Source organism: Chiloscyllium punctatum, chromosome 6, assembly GCF_047496795.1.
Source record: "Chiloscyllium punctatum isolate Juve2018m chromosome 6, sChiPun1.3, whole genome shotgun sequence".
Lineage (NCBI taxonomy): Eukaryota > Metazoa > Chordata > Chondrichthyes > Orectolobiformes > Hemiscylliidae > Chiloscyllium > Chiloscyllium punctatum.
Genome location: NC_092744.1, coordinates 37,544,262 through 37,558,976, shown reverse-complemented (window position 1 = coordinate 37,558,976; position 14,715 = coordinate 37,544,262). Strand labels below are relative to the sequence as shown.

Sequence of the window (14,715 nt, the reverse complement as noted above, 5' to 3'; positions counted from 1 at the left end):
TTGGTGAGAAAAGGAGTTGTGGAGTGGCAATCTCTCATCGCCACTCTTCAGAAAATCTGGCCACTTGTTGTGTTTTGCTTTAGGTCAGGTGTATACTAAGAATATTGATTGGGAGTAAGTAGATTGAAAAACAAATCTCATCTTTTGTTATTAATTGAACTTCTTTGACTTCCAAAAGTCAACGTTTATAAAACATTTGATATCCCGACAAATTCTGCCTAAGACGTTATATTCACTTAATTTTACTGAGAAAGTAGTCATGCATTTTCAATGGATGTAGGGTAAATACAGCTGACCTCCTTGATCTTGTTTGGACTTTTAGTTTTACTTCAGGTCAGTGTTAGATTACAACAGGATGTGAGTATGAGAGTAATTTCAGAAACAGGTTTTAGGTTCTGTGCAGTAAAGCTTACTTCATTGTTTCACAGTACATTCATGTTGCAATTTATAATTGTGATTTCTTAAGTTGCATATTTGCCTTTAGGAACATCATAAAAGATCAATACCTAAAGACACCTGGAATCTTTTATTAGACTTCAGCTGTATGATTGCTGATGACATGTCCAATTATGATGAAGAAGGTATGTTATCTAAAGTAACTGTCCAAAGATTACTCTGAAGTTGCTTTAGCTTCCATAATTATTATTCAGTTGCTAAACTGTTTTAATTACTTTGGAATCAGTCTTTGAGATTTTTGCTTAATGATTTAGCAGTGAGAGTTACTTTAGAGGTAAATCTGCACTTTACCAAACGTCATTTTGAGTTCTATGACTTTAGATATCAAAATGAGACAGTTAAAATGGGGCAAATAGACTGGTGAATACATCAGAAAAATGTAGGTGACAGGAAATCAATTTGATGTTCAATAATTTCATTGGTAAAAAAGGCATATCAGTTACTGTAGGCACATTAAAAATTACTGTTACATTAAGTGGGGTATTGCTCATCGCATCTGGATTGAGTTGGAATGGGTTAACCATGACACTACATCTCAGTCTAAGGTAACCTGAATTTCGACTTGCTGGGGATGAATCAAAAAAACTAAAGCACTGGAACTGTCCTGAATTGCCCTCAAAATCAACACTCACTCAAAAATATTACATTTATGCAAGAGTAGAGAACTTTAGAGTTTTAATTTGTATTTAACCTTTGCAGTATTTGATCTGGAAGTGCTTTTTGTTGAGGATTGGTTAAAGTTCAGTTTTTCAGTTTTATACTCCTCTTCTGAATAATATTAAATAATAAAGAAAGAATGTCCGGAATTAAATTTTTAAAAAAAGTTTACCTGTGCAACTTTGATGTTTTTTAGGAGCATGGCCAGTGCTTATTGATGACTTTGTGGAATTTGCACGACCGCAAATCACTGGGACAAAAAGTACAACAGTGTAGCATTTGGGAAGCTTTGTCGCAAAATGTACATGGTGTGTACAGAATGAAAAATACAGCAAATAATGCACAGTCATTTCACAATTAGTTAATAAAATTCAGATCAATGGATTGAAGTGAAGATCAATCCTTTTATTCTATCCAGAGGGTTGTTAACACCAAAAAGGACTTTTCTTCAATCATATCGTATTCATTTAATGGTGGTTTGGGCTTCTGTCTTAGTCAGGACCTCTTTATGTAATTTCATCAACACTGAATGCGAGTTCCGTCTGTATATTCTTTGGAATCCTGTTTGGAGGACTTTTCTGAAAGGATAATTTTATAGTGCTTTTTGACATCAAGCACTTTGCTGCCTTCAGTTAGGAGCTGAACAGCATTCTTGGACTCCGGAAATCTGTGTTTGAAATGGAAACCTCGATTTGATCAAAGTACTTTTTAAATTATGTAAACAGGCAGTTAGACCATCACAGAATCTTACTTTAGCTAATATTTCAGCTGTTTCTTGTTCTATGGCAGATTACTTGACATTAAGTCTTACTTTCCTATGAAGACTGGATCATACCATGCCTATGCACGAAATTCAGTCCCGCTCCATAATGAAAGTGGCGATAGAATGGTGAAATTCTACAATTGAGATCTGTGGTATTTACTGTTTGTTTTTCTTTTTGACAAGAATAAAGTTTCCCCACCCAATCACCATCTGATATTAAAATATTACTAAACATATTTAGGTCTGGTATAATATAAGAGGCACCTTGTCACCATTCTGATCCTGGATTTTGCATCTTAGCCTTGGATATTTGCAATATGCAGCACCTTGGAAGGTATTTCAGGTTTCCTTTCTAACTGCAGTATGCTGTAGCTAAGAGTACTGAATTAGGTTTTATGCTGTTGACTCAGTAACTGAAATTCATTCACTTGTTCAACTTGACCACACAACATAAAACAGACTTTCCTTTTTGTTAATCTATCCAAGAAAATTTATGGTAAGTGGACTAGAAATACCTCTGTCTTTTCATTGGGGTTTATAGTCATTCATTTTGTTGAGTTTAAAATAGTCTGTCCGCTAAAGAAAGTACTAAAGGCAAATATTTTACACCTGTTTTGATCTTGCACCCTGGCTGATAATTCATTTATGTGCAAAATTGAATGCTTAAGTTGACTTGGCAACCATCGCTGACATTGGGGTTGGGAAAAAGAGTTGAACATTTGTATTTGTGAGAGATAAATTTTCACACTTCTGTGCTCAGCAGTTTTACCTGTAGTTTCCCTAATAACTTTCTCACAGGTTGCCATGTCTATTGATCATTTCCTCTATATATATCAATACGTTTGTAGAGGATAATGAAGTTTCAAAAACTAATTTCTCAGGTCAGTGTTCCATTGAGTTTTAAGATGAGCCTTTTTTAACATAGAGACAGGAGTTTAAAATATGCAGAAAATCATTTAAGTAGTTTTCAAATCATATTCTTGCTGTAAATGCCTCCCATGTTGGTCTAATGATGCATTTTTCAGGTACAGCTGGAAGTGACTGTAGTCATCAGGATGTTTGGTTTTTTTATTACATATCCTTGATCTGGATTTCATACTCTGGTCTTCAGTAAAAACAGCCTGTATGTTATGCCCTGTGCTAATTTCAAATGCATTTTAAAATTGTTTAATAAACTTTAATTTATAGGTGTTTTGATGTTACACTGCCATCGAATGCAGTTGACTTTCAATCAGTTTTCACTTACCTATGTTTTGAATGCTGAAACTGTTACATGGTTCCTTTCATTTATTTGTGATATACAGCCGATGCAGAGGCATGTCAATTAGGTTCCACAGTTTGTTACATACTCCAGTAATATTTTGTTTTCAACCATTTTATTAATTCAAGTGAAACTTGTTAATCAATATTAATGAAGCGAATACACCTAAAGAGTAAAACAAGCCTGCTCATCTTGCTTAGAATACTGGAATTCAAAATGCAGACCTTATTTGAGCAGAATTCTGTTTTTGTCAAAAGTTAATGGCCTGGTAATTTGAGCTTTGCCACAGTTTTGAAACTGAAGAGTTTCTGATATACTTTAATTCAATATTATTGGATAATTTAAAATGTTTTAATTATGTTCTGGTTTCTAATTCCACTATGTCATAAAAAATTAAAGACATTTATCAAGTCGTACAACATGGAAACAGACCCTTTGGTCCAAATCGTCCATGCCAGCCGTTCAAATGATCATAGAAGGCTAAACCCGTTGTAGAAAATCTGCTTCCTAATTTTAATTTGGGAATTATACTTGTTTGTTTTTTTTTGAAGATGCATGGTACATTTTAAAGTGCAGTTCTACTGTTTTTATTTTGGTGACACTAAGTTGCAGACTTGAGTCAACCCTAATTAAAATAAGTAAATGGAAAATACAGCTTTGTGCAGATTTTCTCTAAATTGCATTTTATACTGTGCAAACATGATGTACTTGAGTACTGTATGAACTATGGAGTCAGCTAGGACTCCACTATCATTTGCACATGAGATTAGAAGATTCCTAAGAAGGCTTAGCTGTTAAAATAAGGTTACATGAACATTATAAACAAAAAAATTTAAAGCTAACGTTAAACAATGATTTTTGGATATGGCTTGAATTTAGGTACTTCTGATGCCAATATAGACTTTTAAATCAAGATATGAAAGATAAATCTATTTAAAATGGTAGATTGATTTGTTGCTCACCACTGCAATCTCTTTGCCTGCTTCTGTAGAAATTGAGTTTACTAATGCAGTAAATAATTTTATATAAAATATGCAAGAACTCAATGCACAAGTCTTTTTATGGACTGAGCAGAGCTGGAAATGGACCTCACCAGGTCTGTTAATGTCTGCACATTATTTTTGTTGTGTCCTTTTATATTGGTCTTGAAGCTTCTTTCCTTTGTTTTTATAAAATCACAGTTGCAGTGAAAAATTTCTCCTTCACCAAGCCATTTATTAAGCAAGATTCTAATGCAAATACTTTTCAGTTGGACATGCAAACCTTAAATGGATGTGAACGTTTTTGTGTCTAAGCGCGCACAGCTGGAATTTCATCACGATGAAATCTTCACCCCTCTTGAGTAATCAAATGTGTATGAAGGAGAAATATCACAGTTTTTTTAGTTTGTGTTAACTTGAAAATACATCAACATGCACAGAGAGGAGCAAGCAAGATGGCGAATTGTTGGTGAGTAACTAATTGTGCAGTTTTGAGCAGGATTTAAGTTCCACCTTCAAAATGAGGCTGCTGTCTTATTCCGTGCTTTCCATAGGAATGGCCTGAACATTACCTTGCTATATCTTTGGATTATTCTCCAGCTTTCAAACATGATGGAAAATCTTTGTTAACTGAATGTTCTCACTTGTCCCTTGTGGGAGAATTCTCTGTTTTCTTGACTGGTGGGAATGTGTTTCAAATGAGAAAGGTACTTATCCATATGTTTGTGCATGCCAGGCCTGTTTGTTGTAGAAAATGCACTTACTCTTTTTTGGTGTGTTTTAAGAAAAACATCAGAATATTTGATTTTGATCCTTGGAAATATTTATAGACTTAAAAGAATTAAATGCAGCACTATCAATTTTTTTTTGAATTGTTGATGGTCTTGGGAAATTTGATATCCAGTTAGTCGTCTTTGTATTTCTATTTGGTTTACCCATCATTTAGTTCTTCCATGTCACAGCAATTTCTAACTAGGGATAGACAAAGACCTACTTTCAAAGCTTTTTATCAATTTTTAAGCTTACCATTAGTTTGTTAAGTCAGCCTAACAGCTTTTCTCATGAAGAAACTGCTTGTATTTAGGACCCAAACTCAACATACCTGCTACAGTTATACATTGGAGCTTGCATCTTGTAATTTAGTCATGTTGTGTTCCCAAAATGCTCATTAATTGGAAATGTTTTCATGAAAGTTAGTAGTGTTTCTGTATTCATGAACAATGCTGGTGTAACTAACTATTGCACTGAGCTACTCATAGCGATTTCAGATTGCACCAAAACTGTTCACTGACAGATTTTGTACCAGACACAAACTTTTATTGGCCCCTTCAGAAGCTTGAACCTTCTTGTTTTCTACTGCAGTGTTATAAACTTCGTCTGCACATTTTTTCTGTACATTTAAACAAAAATATGATTGCAGTTATGGCATGATGCACATTTTAATATCAAAGCTGACTTAAGTAACACAACTACCATAGTTATTTAAGGTGCTTACTCACTTGAAGGGATGAGTGGTTTCTTTAAAATTGCCATTGGATTAAGGAATGCTAATCATAAAAAATGGGAAAGTGGGGCATTTAGAATGGTAAATTATCCTGTGTTTTAAAAAACAGAAACGTGTAACTCCCTTTTAAAATTTCCTTAATGAATGCTCAAACTTTCTTTAAACACTACATGAAAAGCAGAGATCTTGTTTTCAAGGGCAATATAGACACTTATCTGTTGACCCATTACAGAATCATCTGCAATTTTTATGTAGTGTGCCAAAACAATGGTCTGTCTTCACTTGTCATAGAATAAACCAACATGTTTCAGTGTATTTTTGTCCTGTTTGGCCACATCCTTGAATATGACTTGAAAAGGGTACTTCTGTTCCTTTGGTGGTATTTTAAGGATAATGGAGAATTGAGCATTTGTTCGAATTGAACAATTGTTAACTGTGAAGTCTTCATCCTCTGGTCTGGGACAGGGAAACAGTATTGTAATTCAGGCCTAATATAGTGCTTTGTACGTATTGCAATTCTGTACACTTGTAGGTAGTACATTTTAGAGTATTGAAAGCTTATTTAGAAAGAGCTTGTTTAAATGGATGTCTTGTAAATTATGTAAAATTTTTATCTCATTATGGGCAAATGTATTGTAAATTGACACAATGAAAATCTACAGGGTCCACTGAGAAATGCCAATAAAAGGGTTGTAAAAATATCAATTTATAAGAATCTCATTGCCTGTTTGCTAAGCATTGAACAAATCAAGAAACATGTTCTGAAATTGAGGTGTAATAAATCCTGTGGATCAAAAGTCGGACGCTCGTGTTAAATGTCCAAAATAAATGTGTGGGTGACTGCCTTTTTTCAAGAATGCAAGTGTTGATTTTACTCTTTTTCCTAATCACTTCCTCAATTCATTATGTGCAGGTTTTCTTAATCTTGGATATGTTTTTTAAAAATAAAAATTAGGTAGAAGTTCCTTTCCAAAACTTGCAGGAATATGAAGAGAATTAAACTCAATCCTGCTTCTGATTTAAAAAGAACAAATCTCATGAACAGATCTCATTGCAGCCCTTAACATTTCAACAAATTTGTTTTAATCTTGAACACTGCCCTTAATAACTTTCTTTAGTAACTCGTTCCAGCTTGCTCATTTACCCTCAAGGGAAAGTGTTTCAGTTGACTGACCCTGTTGCCTGAATATTTGAATTTCTAATTTACAATTCATCATACTAACATATAAATTGCTCACTATAGGACATTTACCTGAAACAGTTTGGTTTATTTCTCTGTAACCTTAAAGTCCAGTTAAATCACCTTAATCAAAGAAAGCAAACTCCATAGCAACTTTTCACCAAAGTGAGTTTTCTTTTTGCTTACAATATCTCAAAGACAGTAAATTGCTGACCAGGCCACATAAGGGTATCTAACTAAAACTTAAGACAGTGGCATTGTATTTTACTTCTTTCGCTGATTAAATACTATACTTAATTTGTTTTATCTAGCTGTAGCCCACAGATGTCTTTTGTAGTACTATATGAAACACTAATGTTTAGCTCCTAGTCGTATAATTTTCCATGTACCACCATTGTCTACTATTCACTGGAATGTTATTTTAATACCAAACAAAAACTTTCATTTAATGTAGTCAATTTTTAATAATCTGAATTACCTTTCATTTCCACCTCCCAGTATTTCCTTTGCTATAATGGAATGTCACAGATATTTCCTACTTCAAAAACAAACACTGCCTCCTTTTGTCTTGATCCTATGGCTGCAATAATTGATAATAGGCACACATTTTGCTAGCTTTGTGAATGAGTCAAGTTTCTAGTCAGTCATTTTCATTATCATGTAAAAGCTTTCTCAATGAGTGTAAATAAATATTTTTCATTGCATTAAAATAATTGATTTTATTAATAAATATGAAGATGGGCTTATCTGAAATATTTTCAAAAGAATAGTCTATTTCTCCACTTTTAGATAATCTGCTTTTAAATAATTGAAATTGATCTGGAAAGGATGTACATGTTTCATTGGTGTGTACTAGTCAATTCTTAAATATTTGACTTTAAAAGTAAACTTACCCAATTTGAGGAGTCCAATTTGGCATCAACTGGCTTGCTTTTTTGTTTGACATTAAAGCCAGTTTTGTGGACAGGGCTAATATTTAAACCAGATTAAGATGGCAGAAACCTAACGTGCTCAAGATATAAAATTTGTTGATCATTTTCCAAAATATCACTGCTGTCCATTGCCATGTTGCAATATAACACCTCAGGAATATAACTGGGAAGCTTGTTGATCAGCTTCCCAATGTACATTTACGTTTTCATTGTTTGGAAGATGATTAGTGTCCTTTGCAGCGTCTGGCCAATACCAAGATGTAGATGAGCCAAAAATGCAGCTTGATCTGAGCAAAACCAAAGATTCATTTCTTGTCCATGCCCCAAAAATGTTACAGAAGTCAATGTCAAGATGATTAACTTTCCCATCTCATATTAATTACTGTTTGATTTTGAACAACATTTTCTCTGCTGTGTTCATTCCATTTGCACACCTTCTTTTCATTTATACAAAATTCCCAGCCTCAGCCTTTTATTGCTACCAGCCCTGCTCGAATTCTAACTGAGTTTTCAAATGCTGTTCTCCCCCTCCCTCCACAAATGATTTTCTGAATGTCAAGAGCCCACATGCACACATTTCTCATGTCTTATAATTGACTTGTAACCTCATCCTCATTTTCAGATCTCACTATGCCTTTAATTTAGTGATCTCTTTCAGACACTGCCCTCTGATACAATTCCCCATACTAAATACTTTTCTCCCAAACTTTACTTACCTACCCTTCAGAACTCCTTTCTGATAAATCCTTAACCTTGAAATACTGCTCCCTCTCAAAAAAACTTTAATGGTCATTCCGGTGGGTTAGCTTTGTGGCTAGGTTTTGAACATGCCACAAAGTTGCATTCCTACAACAGTCTGGCCCATGAGTACCTTATTTTAACCATATAATTTCTTGCCTAAAGCTTGACTCTGTTTGAGTATTTGATACATGCTGACAACCCTCAGCACTGCAATCTTAAAAGTACCATGCCCCTTCACATGGCACAATTTGTAATAAATTCACACCAAATCAAAAAAGTGTTGGGACAGGATCAAGACAGGTTCAATTAAGTAGCTTGTACAGAACCTAAAACAAAAGTAGATGTCATAATCTCGCAGCCTGCTTGACATCTAATAGAGTCATGGTTGCTTTTCTGCTTCTATTCACTTTCCAACCAACTCTGCATAATCCAGGATTTCTTTTAAAAGAGACCAAAAGTATGTCTTAACTAACTTTTAAATATAAAGCACCCATATAAACTTCGTGGCTGGACACTTTCAAAGATTTACAACCCTCTAGTAAAATTATCCTATGAGGTTGTCTACACTACCCAATAGTCTTCACAATCATATATATTTTGCCAATATCACATCTATTTTCGAAACTGGAAGTGAAGGTTCAATTTACTCAGCTTTGGCCAATACATTCCTCCCAGAAACACATTTATGAACATTTACAATATCTTCTCCAAAATAAGTTGACAACCACCTGATGAAGGAGCAGAGTTCTGAAAGCTAGTGCTTCTAATTAAACCTGTTGTACTATAACCTGGTGTTGTGTGATTTTTAACTGTACACCCTAGTCCAACACTGGCATCTCCAAATCATATTCTATCATGTACTCTAACCACCTTGCAATAAAGGCCAAAAGCTATTTGCCTTCCTGATTATTTATTGTATCTGATCTGTTTTCTTCTTGGAAATAGTAAGAACTGCAGTTGCTGGAAGTCAGAGTTGATAAAAAGTGGAGCAGGTCAGGCAGCATCTGAGGATCAAGAAAGTCGATGTTTCAGGTTGGGATCCTTCATCAGATAACTGATCTTCTCTCTCCCTTTATTGAATAGAGCTGTTATATTTTCTAACTTCTAGTCCACATGAATCATTTCACAATCAGGGAAACTTTGGAAAATTATATACTGTACGTCCAATTTCTCTACAGCCATTTCTTTCATAATCCTAGAACACGATGCTGAAGATTTGTCAACTGTAAGCTCTTGAGCTTCTCCAATACTTTTTCTTTTAGCAACAGGAATAGGCCATTTGGCTCTCGTCTGTTCCACCATTCAATGATCTAATGCTGATCTGTGCCCAAACTTCATATACCTACCTTTGGCCCATATCTCTCAATTGTTTTGTTATTGAATTTTGAGAAGATTTGTAGCTCCGGTGGAGGTTCTGGATGTAGGTTTGCTCGCTGAGCTGGAAGGTTCGTTTTCAAACATTTCGTCACCATCCGGGTTTAGCACTGGTGGCATGGCCCGCTGTCTACTCATGTATTTAGGTTCCTTAGGTTGGTGATGTCATTTCCTGTTCTTTTTCTCAGGGGGTGGTAAATGGTAATTGATTTAATATTAACTGCTGTTTGTGGGAGAACATTCCAAACTTTTACCATATTTTGTACGTAGACGAGTGTCCTAACATTTCAGCCTGACCTGCTTTGCTTTACCAGCACCCCACTTTGACTCACCCTTAACCTTCTAAATTCTAGAGAAAATAGGCATAATTTGTATAATCTATCCTTAGACTTAACCCCTGAAGTCCAGGTATAACTTTTATAAAACTTGCATTGTACTTCCCCTAAGGCCAGGATATCCTTCATCAGCTATGGTACCCAGATCAACTCTCAGTACTCCAAGTGAGGTCGAACCCGGGTTTTGCAATAACTGCAGCATAATTTTCCTGTCCTTATACTCCAGTCCTCTAGATATAAATGCCAGCATTTCCATTAGACCTCTTGACTATTTTCTGCATCTATTAGTGGCATTTTAAAGATCTATGCGGTTGAAATCTCTTTGGACGTCCACTGTTCTTAAACTCCTACCATCTGTGTTGATCTGAAAGTGCCCTGGTCCGACTTTTTTTTGGGTCCAAAACAGATAACCTTACACTTGCTTACATTGAAACCAATCTGCCAATTTTACCAATTCACCTAGATATGAATAATCCTTTGAAATTTTAAGCTATCACCTACGTAGTCTATATGCTGCCCAACTTTGTCATCAGCAAATTCGGATGTAGGACTATGACATTATCTAAGTCATTGTTGATGTGAATAACTGAGGCCCTAACACAGATCTGTGGTACATCACTGGTCACATCCTGCCAATTTGAATCCATCATCCCTACTGTCCATCACTTGACACTCAAGGAATTTCCTAGCCTTGTGAGTAATTTGCCCTTAATTCCATGGGATTCTACCTTGGTGAGAGTCCCTTATATGGAACTTTATATGGATTCCCAGAAGGTATCTGCATGGTGGCACAGTGGTTAGCACTGCTGCCTCATCGCACCAGAGACCAGGGTTCAATTCCCACCTCAGGTAACTGGCTGTATGGAGTTTGCACATTCTCCCCGTGTCTGTGTGGGTTTCCTCCCACAGTCCAAAAATGTGCAGGTTAGGTGAATTAGCTATGCTAAATGGCCCATAGAGTTAACTGAAGGGGTAAATCTAGAGGAATGGGTCTGGGTTGGTTGCTTTTTGGAGAGTGGGTGTGGACTTGTTAGGCCAAAGGGTCTGTTTCCACACTAAGTAATCTAATCCAATAAACAACAACCAGTGCATTCCCCTGTCACCTTTGTCACCTTTCTTAAAAAAAAAATTAGTTTTTCAGGTATGGCCTGTTATGAATCCATGCAGACCTTTCCTGATTAATTGCTATTATTACTAAGACTCTCTGCAAATATTAATTGCTTCAAGTCATTCCCTTAGTAGCCTTTGGGTTTATTCTAAAAGGGATGATTTATATTATCAGAAATAATTTGAAGATCAATAATTGTTTCACATCATTTTGCTTACTCCCTATTAATATTTCTTCTGTCTGTATGGGACTAATTTTTCTATTTCAGCTACTCTCCCTTTTTTATAACATTGGAACTTTTTTTAAGCTGTTTTTGATAGAGCAAATGAGCCAAAAAAACTTCTGTTTTGATCCCCTTTGCTGTTTTTTAAAATTTGTCCAGTCCTAATCTAATTGCTATTTTATGCAATTTAATTCCAATGGATGTATAGGCTTCTTAATCTTTTAAATGTATTTCTGTTGAACATTGAAACATTTCTTTAAATGTCTCCCATGGCTTATTTACCCTCCTGCCTTTTAAGTCTATTTAAATTTAGCCAGGTTCCTCCATAAATATGTAATTGGCTTTAAGTTTATAATTCTTATCTAGGACTAGAGAATATTTCAATTAAACATGACAGAATTGTTATTTTATGATCACAGGATCTTTTGTGACAAGGTCACTAATTAATCTTGCTGTTGCTCAATAAGTACAAGTTGTTCGACTATAACATGCATTTTGTTAACACTGATTTACTGGAACATGATTGATGAATTGCAGACACTTTCTAAAGTGCAAACTTTTAAAATGTGCATTGGCTGTAATGTGATTAGATCACCAAGACTAAGCACTGATTCTAAATCACTATTTTTCTATAAGGCAGGGTTGCACAAGGACATGACCATTGTGTTAAAGAACTATCTATAATCAAAAATAGCTCAGCTGCAAGTTGATACAGCAATGTACTATTCCCCAAATCATAAAGTACTCTGCAATCTCATCTTCTGGACTAGATTTGCTTTTGAAATTTTTCAGTCTATGTATGAAAATGAAATCTTCATCTTACCCCATGTTTGTCCATTTAAAAATGCTACATATATTTATTGTTTAGTACACTGTGTTGAAGGGGTGTTGTGGGGAGGGGAGAGTTTATCAACTCTGAACTTTATGACCCTTGATATTCTTAACCTCTTCCTGAATCTACTTCCTAAGGCTCTATCATAAAATCATTAATCTCTATTGCACATTATCCTACTCATCTTATTGTTTTGATTTTTTAAGATTTCTAAATTTTCCCCTCACCTGATCCACCAAACTCTCCCACTGCCCAAACCTTGCTTTTTAAGTTTAAAGTCATATCCACAGCCTGAAGTTGTTATTCACCAGGGTACTGATATTAGCCTAGTTTATATGAAGTCCACCTGTAGATCAGAGTGGAGCTGGAAAAAGAACAGCAGGTCAAACAATAGGAGAAGGGGAGTCCCCTTCTCCTATTGTTTGACCTGCTGTTCATCAGGACTCATCCCATTACTACTAAGGAATGAGCTCACTGCATCAAAATGCCTTCCCACATTACTATTCAAACTTTACATTTAATTCCCTAATCTACTGGGTTTATGCTAATTTGCACATTGTTCTGCATACAAGCAAGAGAATATAATCTTTTGTAGTTCTGCATACTATTGTAAACTTCAGAAATTCTCTCAGCAGAACATCTATCCAGTTCCCATCGCAACACTAGACAAGCAGCCCAATCTTCAGAACTTCTGGTTGGCACTGGAGAAAGTATTGTGCAGCTGCCTATCTTGATCATATTCCCTTCCATTTTTCTCACTTGAATAGCTTCCAGTGCCATCTTCAGTTTGTCCACCCATACTGCAACCTCATTTTCATTCACCTGAGTAACAATTAGCTTAAATCTAAATAAAAATTGTTTTTGATTTACAGCATCTGCAGTCCTTTCAAAGTTGCTGGAAAATCTCAGAAGGACTGGCAGCATCTGTGAAGAGAAATCAGAGGTAACATTATTGCAGACATAGGTACTGCAGATGCTGGAGTTTAGAATCAAGATTAGAATGGTACTGGAAAAGCAGAGCTGATCAGGCAGCTTCTGAGGAGCAGGAAAATAGATTTGAAGACATTAAAATCACATATTTTAATAATCAGTGTTAGATAACCACATATATCTCCAAGACTTATGGGAATGGAAGAAATGATAGAAGTAGGAGGGACAGAGAAATAAAGTAGCATCTCTGCCATTTTGCTGCTGAGGAGATTGTGAACAACTTATCAGTGAACACAGTACTAAACAGGGTGCTGAAAACTTGGGAATTTGGTGCAAGTAGAACCATTCCAGTAAGTAGTTCTCATGCTGTGATTGAGCAAAGTTCTAAATATTGAACTCAATCAGCAAACGAAATGGCAAATTATACAACTTGCCTGTAAGTAGCAAGACTAATCAGTTGAAAGTAGTTGCCTGAATAAGTGTTAGTTATTGTAGCAAGAAACTGACTTACCACTCTCACCAAGTTAAATTGTTTTCTCTAGAAGTTGACAGTGTTTGCTATCACAAGAATGTACATGGCAAGAAGTGGTCAGAATTCAACATTCTGACCATGTTCTGGCAATAATACTGAAGATTGCTCCAGAACTTGCCACCCCTAGCCAAGCTGTTCTAGTACGGTTACAATACTGGTGTCTACCCGAATGTGGAAAGTTGTCCTGGATATCCTTACACAAAGAAGCAAGACAAATCCAACTCGGCCAATTACCACCCCAACCTTGGTTTAAACAGTGGACAGAAGAGCTGAATGCTCATGAGGTGAAAATGACAGCCCTGGACATCAAGGATGCATTCTACTGATTGTGGCATTAAGGAGCACTAATAAACTTGGAAATCAATAGGTATTGGGGCCAAACTCGGCTGGGTTAGTCAGTCACCCAAGCTCCAGGACACATCTGCAGGAGGTCTTCAGGATAGTGTCCCAGGCCCAACCATCTTCAGCTGCTTCATCAATGCATGACCTTTCCTCTATCATAAAAGTCAGAAATGGGGACTTCTGCTGATGATGGTGCTGAACATTGCACAATCTGCAACTCCACAGATATCTGTTCAAATGCAACAAGATCTGGAAAATATCCAGGCTTGGGTTGACATTTGTTAAGTGCTGCTTGTGCCACACAAATTCAGAGTAATGACCACTTTCAATTAAAGGCAATCTAACCACCACCACCCCTTGATGTTGTTACCATTGACCAGAAGCTCAATTGGACTTGCCATATAAGCAATAGTTACAGAAGAACATCAGAGGCTATGAGTACTGCAGCGAATAACTCCTCACTCTCCAAAGCCTGCCCACTATCTGCCAGACTTCTGCAAAACGCAAGTCAGGAATGCGATAGAATACTCCCCACTTGCCTGGTGAGGGTAACTCAAAGAACACT

The 14,715-nt window shown here is 36.0% G+C and overlaps 1 protein-coding gene across 4 annotated transcripts in view; it reads left to right on the top strand.

Moving 5' to 3' along the window:
- dcun1d1 (DCN1, defective in cullin neddylation 1, domain containing 1 (S. cerevisiae)) overlaps positions 1 to 6,478 on the top strand; it is a 56,571-nt gene extending 50,093 nt beyond the window's left edge. For 3 of the 4 annotated variants that reach the window (XM_072572451.1, XM_072572449.1, XM_072572450.1), the window contains 2 exons: positions 485 to 581; positions 1,310 to 6,478. In XM_072572451.1, the coding sequence (XP_072428552.1) occupies positions 485 to 581; positions 1,310 to 1,389 (177 nt within the window). In that variant the 3' untranslated portion in view covers positions 1,390 to 6,478. Of the gene's footprint in view, positions 1 to 484; positions 582 to 1,309 lie in introns of those variants that run through there. The other variant, XR_011960885.1, reaches the window with a different exon arrangement.
- Positions 6,479 to 14,715: the final 8,237 nt, after the last annotated feature.